General features: G+C 44.5%; 1 protein-coding gene and 1 long non-coding RNA gene across 15 annotated transcripts in view; both read right to left on the bottom strand.

Annotated features, from left to right (window-relative positions):
* The window catches only part of tgfb2 (transforming growth factor, beta 2), an 86,587-nt gene that overhangs the window by 33,638 nt on the left and 33,315 nt on the right, over window positions 1–19,634 (bottom strand). Inside the window, exon 6 of one of the 14 annotated variants that reach the window (XM_061819600.1) lies at window positions 13,970–14,457. The exons of the other annotated variants lie outside the window; for them this stretch is intronic. Within the exon in view, the coding sequence (XP_061675584.1) occupies window positions 13,985–14,457 (473 nt within the window). The 3' untranslated portion in view covers window positions 13,970–13,984. Of the gene's footprint in view, window positions 1–13,969; window positions 14,458–19,634 lie in introns of those variants that run through there. 14 annotated transcript variants of the gene reach the window in all.
* On the bottom strand, window positions 4,490–6,702 carry LOC133500641 (uncharacterized). Its single transcript, XR_009795007.1, has 3 exons — window positions 6,366–6,702; window positions 6,164–6,255; window positions 4,490–6,057 (listed from the first exon to the last, which is right to left on the bottom strand). It is a non-coding gene; the product is annotated as an uncharacterized LOC133500641 (long non-coding RNA).

The following is a 19,634-nucleotide window of genomic DNA, read 5'->3' as shown; positions in this document are numbered from 1 at the left end:
CCAATCACAGGTCACATATAAACAAACAACCATTTGGACCCATATTCACGCCTACAGGCAAATTACAGTCTTCAATTATCCTACCATGCAAGTTTTGGCGATTGTGAAAGAAATGCAAATGATGCAAACAGTTTGGGGTTGCCGTAGTTTTCTGTGGCAGTTGATGTGCGCAGGCACAGAAAGGTCGAACACAGATCGCAAGAGCTACTTTTCAGAGTCGGCAGCAAATCTGTGTTTGGACCGAACAAGTTGAATGGAATTCAGACAGCTTTGCTGGCGCTTTAGCAATTGTGAGAAATGGAAAGCGATTCACAGATGGGGAGTATGCTAAAGCATTTGTGCCTGATGTTGCCCCAAAAATATTTTGACAACTTCGCATAAAGACAACATAATCAAATGAATAAAAGACATGCCTTTGTCGGCAAGAACTGTTTAGCATCAGATCATCGCGATGGTAAATCAATTGCAAGGATCTGTGAGAATGATTGACATCTCCATTTTGACCAATCAGTGAGCGTCATTTTCTGAACTCCGCCCATGCTTCCCACAGCTGTGATCCTTCACCCAGAAACAAAGAGAGCGCATGTTTACTTTAAGCCTCTCAATTGCGAATGTATAGTCCTGCTTATATCCAATTCGGAAATATGGTGCTTCGATGTGGCTGGGGAACATGTAATGGAGAAGCGCTACCTAGAGAGATTACTGGGAGGATACTTAGTGCGCTTTCCCACCCCAAAGCATAATTAGAATAAATGGAAACAGTTGATTAAGGCTTGTGGCCGACCTCATGACCATCTGAATGTATCGAAGATAAATCAGCACAAAGGCGTCTGTTCCAAGGTAAGTTATTCATTTGATCAGTGTAACAGCTACAGAGGAAGTAGGAAGCTATACCTGAACCAGGTGAAACTCAAAGCTTCCAGCCGCACCTCGCCTCTGCTCTCAAGCGTTCTTATCCATGATTAAACACATCACATGAATACAAATATTTTGCGCCTACATTAATGTGTACAGTATGTACGTTCAGACCAATAGAAGACATGGATTCTGCCATAATTTATGTAAATGAATTGTCCACTATGAACGTACAGTGAAGAAAATAAGTAGTTGAACACCCTGCTATATTGCTATATAGGGGTCTGAAATTTTTATCGTTGGTGCATGTCTACTGTGAGAGAGACAATCTAAAAAGAAAAATCCAGAAATCATGTATGGTTTTTTTATCATTTATTTGTGTGATACAGCTGCAAATAAGTATTTAAACACCTGAGAAAACGAATGTTAATATTTGGTACAGTAGCGTTTGTTTGCAATTACAGAGACCAAACATTTCCTGTAGTTGTTCACCAGGTTAACACACACTGCAGGGGGGATTTTGGCCCACTCCTCCACACATATCTTCTCTAGATCACCTGTCGCTGAGAAACACAGAGTTTCAGCTGCCTCCAAAGATTTTATATTGGGTTTAGGTCTGGAGACTGGCTAGGCCATGCCAGAACCTTGGTAATGATATGCCTTGATATACCACATTGCCTGACCCATTTCCTCCACAAAGTGGTTGATTCATCCTGTTGGATCCCAAAAAGAATAAAAGTGCTCCCAAATAGGAGGCCATCCCTCCTGCTGGATCCCGAAGAGGATAAAAGTCCACACGGAGTTAACACTTCTTGGGCGCTGTGGAGGAAGCTTTCGCTGGGGAACAACGCTGAGGTGGCTTTGTAACTACATAATCAATAAATGTTGTCTCTTTAAAAAATATTATCACTAACACTAAGATACAGTACGAATATGAGACAACAAGCAAAACAAGGAAATGGGGTGGGACAAGAGAAGTTCCTGGGTGAGGCTTCGATGATGCACAACCTATCAGCTCACAAGATAAAGCCAGTCGTGCTCTCATTGGTCGATGTCACGCCAGGAACCAATCACGTGCCGTGTATCAACGTGTCTTCCGATAATATGCTGATCTGGCCGTATTTTCATGTTATTGTTTATTTTCATAAAAACCTGCAAACGGGCAGCACGGTGGCGCAGCTGTAAAGCGTTGGCCTCACAGTTCTCAGGTCCAGGGTTCAATACTGGCCCCGCCTGTGTGGAGTTTGGATATTTGCCGCCTGCCTGCATGGGTTTTCTCCGGGCGCTCCGATTTCCGCCCACATCCCCGAAACATGCATTAATTTGAGACTCCAAATTGGCCTTAAGTGTGATTGTGAGTGCAGATGATTGTTTGTTTCTACGTGCCCTACGATTGGCTGGTAACCAGTTCAGGGTGTGCCATGCCTCCTGCCCAAAGATAGCTGGGATAGGCTCCAGCAATCCCACGACCCTTGGGAGGATAAGCGGCTTGGAAAAGGGATGGATGATTATTTTACCTTTAAATTGGGTATTATTTTATAAAGACAATTTTAAAAACAATGCTTTTCAAATTATCATTATTTTTTGCACATGGGGGCATGGGGCACCAAATAAAAACTTGCTTTGAGCGCCACATTGGCTTAGACCAGTCCTGATAGTTATATTTACTATAATGAGACCACACAACATGACACTACGTGTAGCATACAAACTTGTTGGGCAGGGAGACTTATTTTTTTTTGTCTGGTGCTAAATGGAACAATTGGCCCACATCCGAAATGAGCAAATAGAGTATCATTTTCAGTCAGCATTCCCTGCTACACATTTAGCAGCTGAATGCTTCGTTTGGATCAGGGGAGCCATTTGAAGTCAGCCTTTACCACAAAAGCTTCTGTAACCGGAAGCAAGCTCTGGAATCCCATTAGGGCTTCAACACGACATGAGATGAACACCTGGCATGTTGAAATACGAGCAAGGAAAACTCAATATTGGTTTGAAAATAGTTTAAAAAAAAAAATCTAATTTAGGTTGGGTTTCTTCTGAGGTTGACGTTGTTGAGCTCCACTGGCTGGAAATATACATTTTTACAATGAAATTCATAGGAAGTGACAAGGAGTGAACATGTTCCAAAATTATTCAATGATTTTTCTTAGTATTCTCTGTTTGCAAGCATAATACCACAGAACAACAATGTTGTTTGTCAAATACTGTAACGATGGTAAAAAATGTAAGATTAATTAGATGGCAAAAATATCTTAATGGTCCATGAAATGTGATTTATATAATGAATCACACCTAACCATAAAGTAAATAGATGCAATATGTCTCCAAATAATCTCTTTTTCCCAAAAGTAGACAAATGCTATACTGCAGGTACAGCGAACGAATTTTAGTTAACAGAGTTTTGGAGTATTTTTTTTTTTAAGTACCTCCAATTTGAAGTATAACTGTGGAGCTTAGCCACAACTTTAACCCCTTGTCTTTATAGACGTTCTACAACTTATTCTTCACCTAAAGCCTCCTACATTGAATTTATGGACCTTACTCTGAAGCCCAAGCTAACAGATGAGCGCAAGGCAGTCGTGTGCAAATTTCCCCTTTAACTGTAACTAAAGCCCCCACAGAGTTCCCAAACAACCAAAACTAACCAATTGCCCCTCGTCCTCCAAAATGGAGAATTGGATCAAGTCAGCGAGCAAAAAAACAAATTAAACGGAAACTATTGCAATTAATACCAGCCTGAAATACTGCTGTGTACTGTGATTGGGTTTTTTTAAAAATAATTAAATAACTTGCTTTGTACGCTGAAAACAGTTAAGCTTTATAATGCAGCTATGACTAAGTAAGTGGGAACATTTCTAGGTCATTAAGACTTTAAACATTTGATGGCACAGTTCCACTTTCACGTTTCACTCACTCACTCACTCACTCACTCACTCACTCACTCACTCACTCACTCACTCACTCACTCACTCACTCACTCACTCACTCACTCACTCACCCTTCCTTAAATCGTTAAATTGTGAGTACCACACATCATTGTGGTCACAAATGGAGCAGGCTCTTCTCAAAGAGACTGTTACATAATCCCAAAATGAGTAATGGCACAAACAGAAAGACTGCTGGACATTTTTCTTTTGTGAATGAGAGCCACACCAGAGCTAAGCATGTAAACCATGCACTCACCTCTGCTTGCACCTACATTCCTATTTAGAATTTCACCTGCCACAAGATCTTGATACTGCTGTAAATAAAAGTAAGTTCTAGAGAAGAACTTGTTTTTCATTTAATTCATTCATTCAATTGCTAGCTTTCTGATGCTCTATTATGCAATGATTCTTGGCCACAGTGGTGGAGTAGTTCAAATGGCAGCAGTGTCCAGGTCTTGCATAAGGAAAGAGAAATCAAGCTGTACAATACAACCCCTGGGCTCAACATGAACTTTTGCAGCTACTTGCCCTATTGGGCAGATGAATCTAAATCTCACTTGCCCCATCCGAAAACCCCAGCTTTCAACAAATATTACATGCTTTTATAAAAACTGTTGATAATCCCTACATCACATAAAATTTATTATAGGTTTTGTTATCATTTATTGCATCCAAGTGACAAAAATAAATAAAATAACGACATAAATATAAATTTTAATAAATATGGTACAAGTTTGGCACAATAACAAATGACTAACAAATAAAATTATGAAATACTAAATCGTGACTTTTAACAAATGACTAGTGAATTTTAAAAGAATATAGCAAAAGGTTGGCACAATAACAAACGACTAACAAATAAAATGACTAAATAATGACAAGTGAATAAAATACTAAATAATATTTTTATTTATCAGGAAGTCTAGCAGCGCATCTTCCTCAGCACTCAGAAACTCTTCAGCACCTTAGGCTTGGTTAGGAACTACACTGAACTTTGGCCTTCGCTGTTGTTGTACCTCAGTCCAACCGACTGCCCATTCAGCATTGTATCTTTCAAGGGGGGGGTCGCTCTAATGAGGCAAACAACAAATTGTTCATTTGATGTGTGGTCAGAGTGGCTCGCCAATCACTTTTTGTCCTTTTAACGGCCTAAAAACCCCTCTCACAGATTGAGCTGGAAACAGGTGGGCAAAAGATGATTTCAACTAACCACAGGATGTGACACAGGACTTGTAGATGTGTGTCAAACAATTCACTAACTGTTGGTATTGCCTTCTGATGAATTCTGGCACCAAGAATTGCTTTCATATTTATCCATTGATGGTGTATAGTTGCAGGCTCGTAGACTTTGAGCCGCCTCAACACTGCACAAAAATATTCAGCTCAGAAGTGAATCTGTTCATTTCCATAATCAGCCAGTGTCTGCCTGTCCAAGGGCCATTCCTGAGTGTCCATCACTCTGGCAGCTGTGAGCACTCTAGTCAACAGCCGGTTGTTGGCTTCATATTTGGCAGTGACTTAATCTGTAAACTTCTAACAGATATCACTCGGGTCATTGTATGTCATGCTGTTATCTGAGTTTGTGAGTTTTAATCCCCTGTATTCTCCAATTGGTTCAGTGTTCACTTCATTTAGGAACTGTTTTAGCTCCTCACATGGGCTCATTGACAGTTCAATGAGGTCTCAAGTGCATCCAAGAAATCTACACAAGTCATCCCATTTTTTTGGAATGAAAGGCTCAAGGCTGAAACAACTTCCAGGATGTCTTGCACAAACAACATAATCCTCAGAACTCTGAACTCTGTCAACTCCTGAGAGACAAACCGGGCTCTACCACGAACTTCGGCAGTGGCATCCCTTGGGCCCGCTTCTCCCACACGTTGGAAATGGGTGACAATTACCGTATAGCTTCCAATGAGAGCATTTGAAGCTTTGCAAATATGGGGCAGCTATTTAGTTCCCTGGAGCCTGTTTGGTTTAAACTATGTGCTCGTCCATGGTCTGAGCCCCAGCCCTCAACTCTCTTTGAGGTTTTGGACTGTAAGGATAATTTTGTGTATCTTTTTGAGAATGTCAGTGATGGTGACCAGATGGTTATTCTCTTGGATCCCCGCCAAGACCGCCAGTTCAAGACGATGTGCTACACAATGGACGGGGACCACATAATCCCTCTCATTGTCTGTGAAACGTGATGAGACACTTTTGTTCCAACCCAGGCTGACCGATGGTCCGTCACAGCCTGTACCGACCACCTTCGTTATCCAGTCGTTACCTGCAAAAAATAAATAATAGATACTTGTATTCAGATTTCAACAATCTAAGAGATCACAGACAACATTGGAATGTTAAGTTCCCAGCAGATTTCCTCATGGAGTCACCTTTGCATCTGAAAACACCATCTGCATCAGCACGATGCTCAATGTCGGCCAACTATTTCAGAACATCTTGAGGATGGCCATGCTCCATATATCTGCATTTTAAACAGATTGATATAATAACCATTATGTAAAATAAATCACATGTACTAGCTTCGCTAGTACAGAACTGTTACTTGCAATAGATAAGTTCCACCTCACTGACACAAGCATCAGTTGCACCATCAAACATGACTGACGAGATGTCGGCTTTTGCAAGGCTTTTGAGAACTGGCTCTCTCAGAGCTCTGACAATGTACTCACTCAGTCTGCAAAATGGAAAAAAATTCCATAAATAATTTGTTGATCATGATCACCAAATAATAAACTTTAAAAGACATACCATATGTTTACAATGAATATTACGATTTCGTTATCTAAATTTTAATTAATTTAGGTCATTTATGCAACACAAAGGTATTGTCGCTTCAATTGACAAGATAATTGCCCATTTGTTGTTAAATTATTCCTGGATTTTGACCTGTTATTGTTAAAATATTTTGATCTTACCTTTTGTAAGCGATGTCTGTGGAATACGAGAACAGGCGCTGAAGTTCAGACCCATTCTTGATCTGGAGGTGGAACATGTCTGGAAAGCTGGTGAATGGCATCTCTGGATGATTAAATGTCCTGTGTTGAACAACTTGACGAGAGCTGCTTGTTCTGGTGCCCCAACTTTTGAATCATTCTATCAATGGGCCCCTGTCCTTGAAAAAAATGCATTGGCTGCTAATATGTGTTTGGGACACTGCCAGTGATTGATGATTGATGTTTTCCTAAATAACTTTGATCCAGTGATGAAAACTGAGGGCCCAGCAAGCTCCTTGTTATGACTGCAAAATTTGCAGGTCATGCCCTTCTCATCATCATATATTAATCCATGAAACTCCTGTGCCCATGACATCTGGTATTCTCGTTTTCTTTTTGTTTTGTCATATTTCTTGTTGTTTTCTTTGGCACTGGAGTGACATTGCCTTTAGAATGGGTGTGAGCTGGAACAGCAGAATGATAAAGATTTTGGAGATGTGATGGGCAAAGTTGAAGTAAAATAACTGTTTTTTTGAAGACCCAATTCGACACCTTGAATCGTGGGGTTGACTTGAAGATTGTAATGATGAGGAAGATTTGGCCTGTTGTTGAACTGCAGTGTTTTCATTGTTACACTGTGGCAATGTTGCAGACTCAGGAGGGGTTGGATTTGAAGCAGCTCCTGGATGGGTTTCAGAAGACACATCAGGGATATTCATTACAGGCTCAGTCTCCTCAGACACAGAAGTTGAGGTGTTTTGTTTGGAATTACAAATTTGGTAATTGACGACTGACCACATTCTTTATTTCTGTTGGTGACTGGTGTACTGATCGTTCTCCTTTTCGACACACATGGTTGTTCAATTTTGTCAATGTTTATGACAGGGGCAACATGATTTGGTTCAAATATGGCACCATCCTGTATGTTCAGATCACCATATTATGATCAGTGGGTTCAAATGATCACTGGGGTATTTTTGACGAAAGGTCGACAATCTTACGGTTCAAAGGTTGAATTACTGAGTTCATTAATGAACGGCATGGTGTTGGTACATCAGGATAAACCAATATTATATCTTTAAGTATGGTGATAAGAACAAGAAGATGAAGAACAGAACACCATCTTTTGTTGACTTGCGTTTGACTGGCTTCATGCATCAAGAGCAGGAGTAGTGAATGAATATCCCTACATTACTTCAAGAGAGTCTTGATTCAAAAGACTATGTAATAATGTGATTTTGTCCATATCTGACTCAGTACACAACTGGTCCAGGCGAGGATGAGTGAAGTAGTCATTCACGTTATTTGTGAATTCGTCACAGGAATCTGACCGTAGGGAAGCTGCCAAGTTCTTTGAGCCTGAAACAGTTACACCATTCAGTTAAAAAAAAAAATTGACACTTTGTGACAATCCAGAAAACTAGACATCACGGACTAGTGCCATCTTTTTTCCAGTAATTTTCAGAGGGTGGTCAATAATGTTCTAATCAGCCATTGAACTGAAACCATCAACCACAGTAATACAGACACTATTTTTCCGATTTGTATTACAACATTAAGTACATGTAAATCACTTGGTCTAGACCAAAATAATACATACACTAATTTCATTTAAAAAAAGTTCAGTGTTACTGATAAGATAAACCCCAAGTCACAAATAATTGATATATGATTGAACAATTCAGGACAGATATTACTGAGCTATTGAGCAAACAAGTCAAATATCAATGGTGAAAATTTAGGAAAATTATAATGTGGCCAACAGTGGTATCATTTTCACTTTTAGTAGGTGGTGGGCCATCTGAAAATGTGGTTCTGATTGTGATCACCGAGATCTTCATTTCCATGCCCTAGGGATCCTGACAAATATTATTGGAGTTACTGACTAACTAATTTCAACACAGAGATAACAGGGAAAAAATAAAATTTAAAGAAGAAGAAAAAGCCGTCAAGACCTGAGAGTCTTCGCAATGTCTAAATATATACGTTGTGACAACTCAAATCACAAATTTTAGAATGTCCCATAAATATTCATGTTTTCTCAAATTTTATGGTTAAAACACAATTTACATACCAACAACCAAGAAAGAAATTTAAAAGGCAGTTCCCATCATCAAATGATTTGTATGCTTTGAACTTGGCCACATCCTCACCATCACAGCCACTGGTCACCAATAATTCCTTTGAGTCCCCAGGAATTAAATATGATGACAGGTCATTAATTTGCATTCTGCAAAAATACAGGAAAGATTATATAATTGTATATGACTAGAACTTGCCCAGGCAGTAATGGTGAAAATATTCCTTTATAATCAATATTAACAAAATCAGTTTAGATCTAAAATGATTATCAGATTACACTAACAGTATTTAAAAGCAATCGATTCATGGTTCTGACGTCTTTCAAATTCAAATTTAAAAACAAAGGCGAACAACTCCCATCAGTGTACAACAGACATCTTGCTCAGTACTAATCCTGTCCCACAAACTCAATAGAAACTTTGAATTGCAAATCAGTGTGTAATTTCAAACACGTGGATTTGTTTATGTGCCCTGCAATTGGCTGGCAACCAGTTGAGGGTGTACCCTGCCTCCTCCCCGATGACAGCTGGGATAGGCTTCAGCACTCCTGCGACCCTCATGAGGATAAGCAGCTCAGAAAATGGATTAATGAATTATTCTGACTCATGTTTGTGTTTGTATTAATCTATTTACATGTTTGTAGTCTAACAACAAACATGGTACTACAGTGGATAATTTTGACCGAGTATTTGATGGAGGAAACAATAAATCCTCAATTGGGAGTGTCTGGTACCCACAGTAATGATGTAATTTATAACACAATTGGCAATCAATACACAACCACCTGTTTTGTACTTTGAGGCTAGTGGAGATAACGCTAACAGAAGCATTACAAATAATGGAATGAAATTATCAATTAAGCTCTGGTGCTACACTATACATCCATCTATTATATGAGCTGCTTATCCTCACAAGGGTCACGGGTGTGATGGAGCCTATCCCAACGATCTTCGGGTAGGAGCCGGTATACACCCTGGCTGCCAATCGCAGGAAAACGTGGAGAGTCAACAGTCACACTCACATACCTGTCAACTTCTAGGTTTTTCCCGTATTTTATACGTTTTTTGATCATTTCAAATTGTGTACACCGCATAACAACTTTTGTACGGAAAAAAAAGGAAGTTTTTTGTAAAACCGATCTGGTTTTACCCATTTCGGCTCTAATCCAGATCGTCTCGGTCATTGGTAACAGACGACACCGTCATCGTCGATTGCTACTTTTGTCACAAGCAAAGTTATCCTTGATCATGCATTAATTTTTCGCACTTATTACGGCCTTGTTGATAAAGCAGGATATGCGCATGCGCGTCACGTTATTTCCGTTTCCGTATATTTTGAAGTCAGGCATTTGTGTTGTAATCGAAGAATCAACCAGTTATAAACGTGAAAATAAGCATGGAAGGACTGCCAAGTAGAAAGAGAAGAACTCAAAGATCCATCTCTCCAAGGTGAACATGCTGGATGGATTAAATCGTTCCTTGTAAAAAGGATGTAAAAGTTGCTGCTAGTGGATTTTACGATTAGAAGAGCCATTTTAAAACTGCTGGACATGTGGAAAATGTAGCGAAAAGCAAATCACACGTCTTATTGACCAAGCACTTCATCTCTACTACTGATCCAGTGGCATCCCACAAAGTTACAAATGCAGAAATTGTCTTCTGCCATTTTCTTGTGGAGCACAATATCCGGCTTATGGATGCTGACCACTTCTCTGACTTAGTGAAATCTATGTTCCCAGATTCACAGACAGCTAGAGTAAAGAGTTTCATATGTATCCTAATTTCTTACTGACATTCATGGCATAAAGTCAATGATGGTCTGATTGCCATCGTCATAAAAATACTTGAATTATTTTATTATTCAATTCAATTCATCCAGTTTTATTTTATTAAAATTATTTTGTTTTCATTTAATGTAAATATTTGCTCCGAGTAATAAATAAAAAGTATTTTTGATTTCAAGTCCTGGACATTGGGGTAAGTCTAATTGCAAAAAAAAGGGAAAAAAATGGAATTGTTAATTGTGGTGTTATATATATATATATATATATATATATATATATATATATATATATATATATATATATATATATATATCTTCTTCTTTTCCTTTAGGCTTGTCCTGTTAGGGGTCGCCACAGCATGTCATCTTTTTCCATCTCAGCCTATCTCCTGCATCCTCCTCTCTAACACCCACTGTCCCCATGTCCTCCCTCACAACATTCATCAACCTTTTCTTTGGTCTTCCTCTCGCTCTTTTGCCTGGCAGATCCATCCTCAGCATCCTTCCACCAATATACACACTCTCTCGTCTCTGAACATGTCCAAACCATCTACCATCTCTCTAACCTTGTCTCCAAAATATCCAACTTTGGCTGTCCCTCTAATGAGCTCGTTTCTAATCCTATCCAACCTGTTCACTCCAAGCGAGAACCTCAGCATCTTCATTTTGGATATCTCCAGGTCTGCTTCCTGTTGTTTTTTCAGTGCCACCGTCTCTAATTCATACATCATGGCCGGCCTCACCACTGTTTTATAAACTTTGCCCTTCATCCAAGTGTAGACTTTTCTGTCGCATGGAACACCAGACACCTTCCGTCAACTGTTCCACCCCGCTTGGACACTTTTCTTCACTTCTTTACCACACTCTCCATTGCTCTCTATTGTTGACCCCAAGTATATGAAGTCATTCAATAGAATAATATATGACTATGCCAGTATTTATAATGTGGTTAAACTTATTCTTATTATTATCATAACAGTATGGTCTGTATTTTTTCAGGAGTTTGCTTGTCGGAGGACGAAAGCAATGATGATCATAAAGCAGACACACCCTGTCATTGAACACTGCAGAACTCAGCCCTTTACCCTCATGACTGACAAAAGCAATGACCCAAGCACCAAAAAGAGACTGGTTATATTGGTTCAGTTTTTTGATGGGAATAACACGAAAACCTGACTCCTTGATTTACCGCTGTTGGCATCAGGTACAGCGTCAGCAATCTTTGCCTTATATTGATGAACTGTTCCAAGAAAATACATTCTGTGGACAAATGTTGTGGGATTTGCTGGTGACAATTGTAACACTATGGTTGGAAAGAAAAACTCTGTTCTTTCAAGAAATAGAATAGAAAACAATGAGGCTGTGTTTAGCACTTAGCATTTGCCACCTTGGCAATCTCTGTGTAAAAAGTGGACTGAAGACACTGCCAGTGAATGTAGATGACTTGCTGGTGGATATCTTTTATTTTTTTAAGAACAGCTCAAAACAAATTGAGGATTTTAAGGAGTTTCAGGACTTTACAAAAACTGAGCATGAACAAATCCTCAAGCATTGCCCCACATGATGGCTATCTCTGCAAAAAGGGGTAGAAAGAACTCACAACAATTTGAGGCACTCAAAAGCTACTTTGCCAGTCACGCAGATGTTGAAAGACCAGGGAAAGTCAAATCAATCAATGACAGGCCACTGAACCCTCTCACTCTCCTCAGACTCCACTTCCTCAGCTTCATTGTACCTCACAACAATTCATTTAATGTACTCTTCCAAACAGAAGAATGCATGATTGGTGATGTAATGCCAGAAATGGAATGGCTGTTAAAAAATTGTTGGTAATATATGTACACATGGAGCATGTGAAAACTGCTGACACCTTGACAGAAGTGGACTTTACCAACAGATGCCTCCAGCATGAAGATAGCAGACTTGCAGTTGGCTAGGGCTCTCTTCAAAGACGATGATGATGAAAGTAAAGTAAGTATCACACCAGCAAAGGAAGCGATCTTCTTTTCTTTGGTGTGTTCTTTCTATGAGGCTGTTTGTCACGGCAGGAAGACGGGGTTGGACCCAAATGCACGACTCGGGAGGCATAGAGGCAGTTCAGGAAAATTGTTTATTCAGTCCATGGTCGCGGATCAGGCAGGCAGTCAACGGGAGCAGCGGTAACCAGGACGTTAGGCGTAGAAGGCAGGGATCGGGACATGGGCGATCAGGTACAGGATTGTGAGAGTGCGGGAATGAGGCATTAAGCAATGATCTGGGAAAGGCTAGACCGTACATGTGGTTCTATACAACTGGGACATAATTACTAGAGATGAGGCGCAGGTATGCTGATTGCGGCAGGTGCGTGCCTCCTCAGGGACCGGTACGGCCAGGACAGTAACCGGTAGGCCCATGACAGTGCTCCCCCCCTTAACAGCCGGGCCCGGCACCTTGGGGTGAGAGGGGTGAAATTCTCTGATAAGGGAGGGATCAACCACGAAGCGGGACGGGGTCCATGATCGTTCTTCAGGACCGTAGCCCTCCCAGTCCACCAGGTACAGGACACCCCTTCCCCGACAGCGAGACAACAAGAGCCGGCACACAGTGTACACTGGGCCCCCACCCACCATGGGGGGGGGAAGAGGGGGTTAGGCAGGCGGGACTACCCGAGACGACCGAGTTGTCTTAAGCAGACTGACATGAAAGGTAGGGTGGACCATCGCATCGTTTGGCGGAGGAGATTTTGAGCAGCCAGATGAAGTAAACCATCTTCGACAACCGCTTCACTTTTGAAAGCACGGTGGTGTGACCATGTGAAGTCGGAAGGCCGGTCACGAAATCTAGAGAGATGTTGGACCATGGACGTCGTCGCTGCAGGCGAATAATCCCGTGGGCCGTAGCCGGGAGGGTTTGTTGGCAGCGCAACCCGGGCACGCATTGATATATTCTCTCACGTCTTTTTTGATGTTCGGCCACCAAAGGCGCTGTTCAACCACGACCCGTGTTTTAGCCATGCCCAGGTGACACACAGTGTGATTCGTATGGGACCAGTCAATCACGTTCCCCCTGAGAGGGGGTAAGACATAAAGCCTGTCGACAGAGCACCCTGCCGGGGTGGGGAAGTCTTTAAGGCCATCTTTCACTTGGACCTCGACCTCCCAAGTGAAGGTTGACACGAAGCAGGCTTCCGGAAGGATCAGGGCGTAATCAGATTTGGGCCTCTCCCCCTCGTATATGCGCGACAACGCATCGGGTTTCCCGTTCTTGGACACTGGTCTGTAGGACATAATGATGTTTAACCAAGTGAAAAAGAGGGCCCACCGAGCTTGCCGTGCGTTCAGCCTCTTGGCAGTTTTGAGATATTCAGAGCTTCTTATGGTCCGTCAGCACCAGGAAAGGGACCTGAGTCCCCTCTCACCAGTGTTTCCACTCCGCCAAGGCACTCTTGACGGCGAGCAACTCCCGGTCTCCAATGTCATAGTTACGTTCCGCCGACGTCAACCTCGTAGAGAGGAAAGCACAGGGGTGTCGTCTCCCATCCCTGGAACTCTTCTGAGAGAGGACCGCCCCTATCCCAGAATCTCTCTCCTCAACTATGGACTGCTTATCAGGGTCAAGCAGAATGACGACCGTAGCCCACGTGAAGCCGACCCTGAGCTTGCTGAAAGCCACCTGGCAGGCCGGATGCCAATCAAAGGCACTACGAGGTGAGGTGAGTGCATGCAAGAGAGCAGCCATGGTGGTAAAATTCTGGATAAATTTGCGATAAAAGTTGGCAAATCCAATGAATCTCTGTAACTCCTTGCGATTCGTGGGAGTGGGCCACTGAAGGACGGCCTCAACATTGCCGGGATCCATGTGGATTTCCCCCTCCGCCAGGACAAAACCTAGGAATGAGACGGAGGGTCGGTGGAATTCGCACTTCTCTGCCTTCACGTACAGATCGTGCCCCAACAGTTGCTGCAGCACGGGCCGAACATGCCTTATATGGGAACAGAATGTCATCAAGATATAGGAAAACATGCCTTTTGAGCATCTTGTGCAGAACGTCATTGACGAAATTCTCGAACACCGCTGGTGCCTTCGTCAGTCCAAAAGGCATCACCAAATACTCATAGTGCCCCGTGGGAGTGTTAAAACCAGTTTTCCATTCATCTCCCTCTGTAATGCGCACCAGGTGGTATGCATTCCTTAGGTCCAGCTTAGTAAATATCCTGGCGATAAGGGGAAGGGGGTACCTGTTTTTTTATGGTGATGTCATTTAGCCCCTGGTAGTCAATGCAGGGACCCAGAGATTTGTCCTTTTTCTTTACAAAGAAGAGGCCCGATCCAGCAGGCGATGATGAGGGTCGGATGAGACGTGCCGCAGCGACTCCTTCACGTAGTCCCTCATGGCTTGATGTTCGGGACCTGGGAGAGAGAAGAGTCTCCCCCGCGGGGGTGAGGAACCGGGGAGTAAAGTAATAGCACAGTCATACGCGCGGTGAGGAGGAAGTGACTTGGCCTTTGCTTCTGAGAATACCTCCTTGAGATCAGAGTAGCAGGCAGGGACTGAGGTTAAATCCAGTTCTTGCGGAGAGTCCCGCGGAGGTTACAAAGCAACCTGTGAACCCTCTTTATCAAGGGATGAGAAGCACGTGCCTCCGCATTTTGGACCCCATGACTTGATCTGTCTGGATGGCCAGTCAATGACAGGGTTATCTTACATGAGCCAGGGACTCCCCAAGATGATGTCACTGCTTCGTGAACTGAAAATGTGAAAACTTAAGCATTTAGTGTGTGCGTCTGGTAACGTCATGTCGAAGGTCTGAGTGCGGTAAGTAATCCGGCACAAAATCTTGCCATTGGCAGCATAAGCATTTTGGAGGCGCTGCATTCTAAAGGTCCCCAAGCCTAATATGTCAATCACTCGCTGGTTCGGGAGATTGGCGTCAGACCCGGAGTCGATGAATGCTGTAGCCGTGTGTACACGTTCTCCTGCGCATAAAATCACCTGAAGCAGAGACCGCGTCGTGCCACCCACGGCGTAATTCAGACTCAACGTCGTGGATACCTTGCGTCCTGAGCGTGCAGGTTTGACTGGGCAGCGAGCCACGAGGTGGCCCAGCCTTGCGCAGTAGAAGCAGAGACCCTCTCACTGGCGTCATTCTTGTTCCTCCAGTGAGCCCCGGAGTCCCTCAACCTGCATGGGCTCCGTCTCAACACCCCGAATCGGTGGGCGGGCAGTCCGTGGCACGAAGCTCTGTCGAAATTCCCCCTGCAGCGCATCGACCCGCTCCTGTATTGCAAGCCTCTGGTTGGGGTCCAGGTCTGTGGGCAGTTCCACTGCGACGAGGTGATTTTGGATTCTGGGCGAGAGACCCTGAAAGAATGCGTCGAGAAGCGCTCCCTCTTTCCACCAGCTCTCTGCCGCTTGGATGCAGAACTCGATGGCGTAATCCATGATGCGGAGTTTCTCCTGCCGAAATCAAGGAAGCCCCCGCCTCACGTTCCAGAGAAGCGTATTGGAACACCTGCATCAATGCATGCACAAACGAGGTCCATGAGCTGCAGATTTCGGAACCGTAGCTCCATTCGTCTGTGGCCCAGGCCTCTGCTCTCCCTTTCAGGTGGGATATCACGAATGTTATCCAGGAGCGATCAGTGGGGAAGGCGCAGGGCTGCAATTCAAAATGAAGATCAGATTGGGCGAGGAAGAGTTTAATGTTACCCGTGTCTCTGGAGAACAGCTTGAGTCGGGAGAGTGGTGTACAAACGGACCGTTGGACTTCCGCCACTCGCAGAGGAGCGCGGGCGGACAGACTTGGGTTCGGAGCGGCGGCGGCTGACGGTGGACTGGCGTCAGCTACGCTGGACATGGACGCAAACCACGCATCCAACCGAACACACAACGAACATAACCCTGGAGAGAGGCTTCCTGCTCGCCGATGCCTCTGGCTAGGCACCGCAGGGACTGGCGGACCGCAGCTGAGTTGGCTGTGTCCTTGTTATGGCCAGATCGTTCTGTCACGGTCAGAACATGGGGTTGGACCCAAATGCACCACTAGGGAGGCATAGAGGCAGTTCAGGAAAAGTGTTTATTCACTCCAAGGTCGGGGATCAGGCAGGCAGTCAATGGGAGCAGCAGTAACCAGGATATCAGGCATAGAAGGCAGGTCAGCGGGCAGGTTTGTACACGGGAGATCAGGAACAGGATTCCGAGAGTGCTGGAATGAGGTATTAAGCAACAATCTGGCAAAGGCCAGACTGTACATGCAGTTCTATATAACCGGGACGTAATTACTAGAGATGAGGCGCAGGTGTGCGCCTCCGTTGATTGCGGCAGGTGAGTGCCGCCTCGGGGACCGGTAGGGCCTGGACAGGAACCAGCAGGGCCATGACAGCTGTTGTGACCAAAATGATCAGCAAATTCCCTTTTCAAAATGCTGTTCTCAGTGATTTAGTGGTGTTGGACTCGGGAAAGGATGTAGATTCCAGATTGTGAGGTTGGCTGACATGGCCACAGCTGTTTTCGAGCCCGTGCAGCAGTGACAAGCGACCGGCTGCCGAGCCATCATGGTAGCAACCGAACTCCTATCGACCCAAGCCCAGGTTGCATTGCCGATAGACTTCCTGGTGAACCACGCCCACGTCGCGGTAGAAACTCACCTGCTACCAAGCCAAGCCCACGTCGCAGTACCAACCGACCCGCTACCGAGCTAAGCCCACGTTGTGGTGACAACTGACCCACTGACACGCCACACCCACGTCGTGGTGGCGACAGAGTTCCAAGTGAACCATGTTCCTGTCTTGGCAGTGGTGAAGGCTCGTTATCCGCCCCACACTCCTGACCAGGTGGCAGTGAAGGCTCGTCGGCTGCCACACGTTCCTGTCCAGACAGCGACAGGTACGCAACCGCCGCACTTTCCAATCCAGGTGGCGGCAATGGCTTGTCGTCCGCCCCACGTTCCTGCCCAGGCAGAGGGGACCGTGATGTCGCCGCGGCCTAGACAGGAACGTGGGGAGGCCGGCGAGCCGCCGCTGGCTGGACAGGAACATGGGGGGCCGACGAGCCGCCACCACCTGGGCAGGAACGTGGGGTGGACAACGGCTCGTCGACATCACGGTCCCCTTTGTTCCGGTGCCAATGGCGACATGTATTTGGCCGTCTTACATTGCTGTCAAGACAGCGATTAGCCCGCGGCCGTCCCAAACTCCTGTCTCAACTGCGACTGGCAGATGGCAGCCTCACGACCACAACTCGGAGCCGTTGCCTGCTCTGATCTGGTTCCTGCTTCACCTTTGGGTTCCTCCTCGAGAACATCCTCCTGAATCACCCCGTAGGAACCCTGTGCTTGGCGTTCTGGCTGACCTCCTGACCTGCTCAGCCGGACGCCTCGTTTTGGGTGGACTGGGGTTGGGTGACATGAAACCAAGGTTTAAATATTTTGGCTATAATTCTAAAAAGTATTCTGGGTGCAAACACAACATTCCCCGTCATCCAAAGAACACCATAGTAACTACTAAGTATGGTGGTGGGTGCACCATTCTTTGTGGCTGTTTTTATACAGCTACAACACGGACTCCTTCCTCACCTTGACAGTCTTACCACTGATGTCCAGCAACAGGTTCAGGGCTTGCCATCACGACAGGTACTGACTACCTTACGGCCACAACTCCTGTTATCTGCCTTGCCAATATAGTTGGGGGACATGGTCCACTCATACTCAATGTCCCCTGCCTTCCTTGGAACGTGGGTGAAGTTCTGCTGGAGGTGGGATCCGAAACTCGTTCTGACAGGGGATTCAGCAGACCCTCAGAATACATTTGGGCCTGACAGGTCAGACTGGCATCTTCCCCCACCATCAAAGCCAACTCACCATCAGGTGGTGATCAGTTGACAGTGCCGCCCCTCTCTTCACGCGAGTGTCCAAGACATCCAGCCGGAAGTCTGATGACAACAATCACAAAGTCACTCATCCAACGGCAACCCAGAGTGGCCTGGAACCAAGTGCTTGTATGGCCCTCCTATGCTTGAACCTTGTGTTTGTTACGGGCAATCCACGGTGACCATAGAAGTCTAATAACCACAATCCCAACCACACCCTTCCGGGTCTCATTGTTATTACCCACGTGAACATTGAAGTCCCCCAACAGAACGGGTTAGGCTTTGGGTCCCCAGCAGGAGTGCTCCCCAGGACCACCTCCAAGGACTCCAAAAAGGGTGGATACTCTGAACTGCTGTTTGTTGCTTAGCCATAGACAACAAAAAACGGTCAGGACGCATCCCTGTGACCCGAACGCACTTCAAAGGCCATCTATAGCAATTCCACTGATACGCAATCTTTTGAAGAAATGGGGTCGGTGTGGTCTCCTATCTCCGGGGTCGTGGTCAACTGGGTGGCCCAGAGTTACAAAAAAAGATTCAGGATGTTGTGATGTTATCCTGGTTGACATGCTGCTGTAACATAGCATAGATATATGGGACATTCCCTCTGGACTGGCAGACTGGGGTGGGAGTCCCCCTTTTAAAGAAGGTTGCCTTGAAGGTGTTTTCCAACTTTATCCCAAGTATGTTTTTTCGGGGGTGCTGGAGATCAGAGTCCATTGGGAATTCATCCATTTATCACTGATTCTATTCATTGAACAGAATTTCTAGGAGTCCATGAGTCATTAAGAGGGTCTCTACTTTTTGTATCTCTTTGATAAAGACACGATCTTATAGTCTCGCTGAAGCAGTTGGCAGTCAAGTGTGAAGCGAGTGGGATGAAAATCACCACCTCCAAATCTGAGACCATGGTCTTCAGTCAGAAAATGGTGACCGCATTCTTCATATCAGAGATTCTACTCCAAGTAGAGGAGTTCAAGTATCTTGGGGTCTTGTTTACGAGGGAAGAATGGAGCAGGAGATTTACAGGTGAATTACGGCAACGTCTGCAGTGATGCAAACGCTCCATTGATCTGTCGTGGTAAAGATGGTGCTGAGCCAATAGGCTATGCTCGCAATTTACTGGTCAATCTACATTCCTAGCAAAGGGTGAAAATGAGTTTCCTTTATAGGATATCTGGATTCTCTCTTTAAGAT

This window comes from Syngnathoides biaculeatus, chromosome 5 (genome assembly GCF_019802595.1).
Source record: "Syngnathoides biaculeatus isolate LvHL_M chromosome 5, ASM1980259v1, whole genome shotgun sequence".
In the NCBI taxonomy this organism is placed as follows: Eukaryota; Metazoa; Chordata; class Actinopteri; order Syngnathiformes; family Syngnathidae; genus Syngnathoides; species Syngnathoides biaculeatus.
This window is presented reverse-complemented; position numbering and strand designations above follow the sequence as displayed.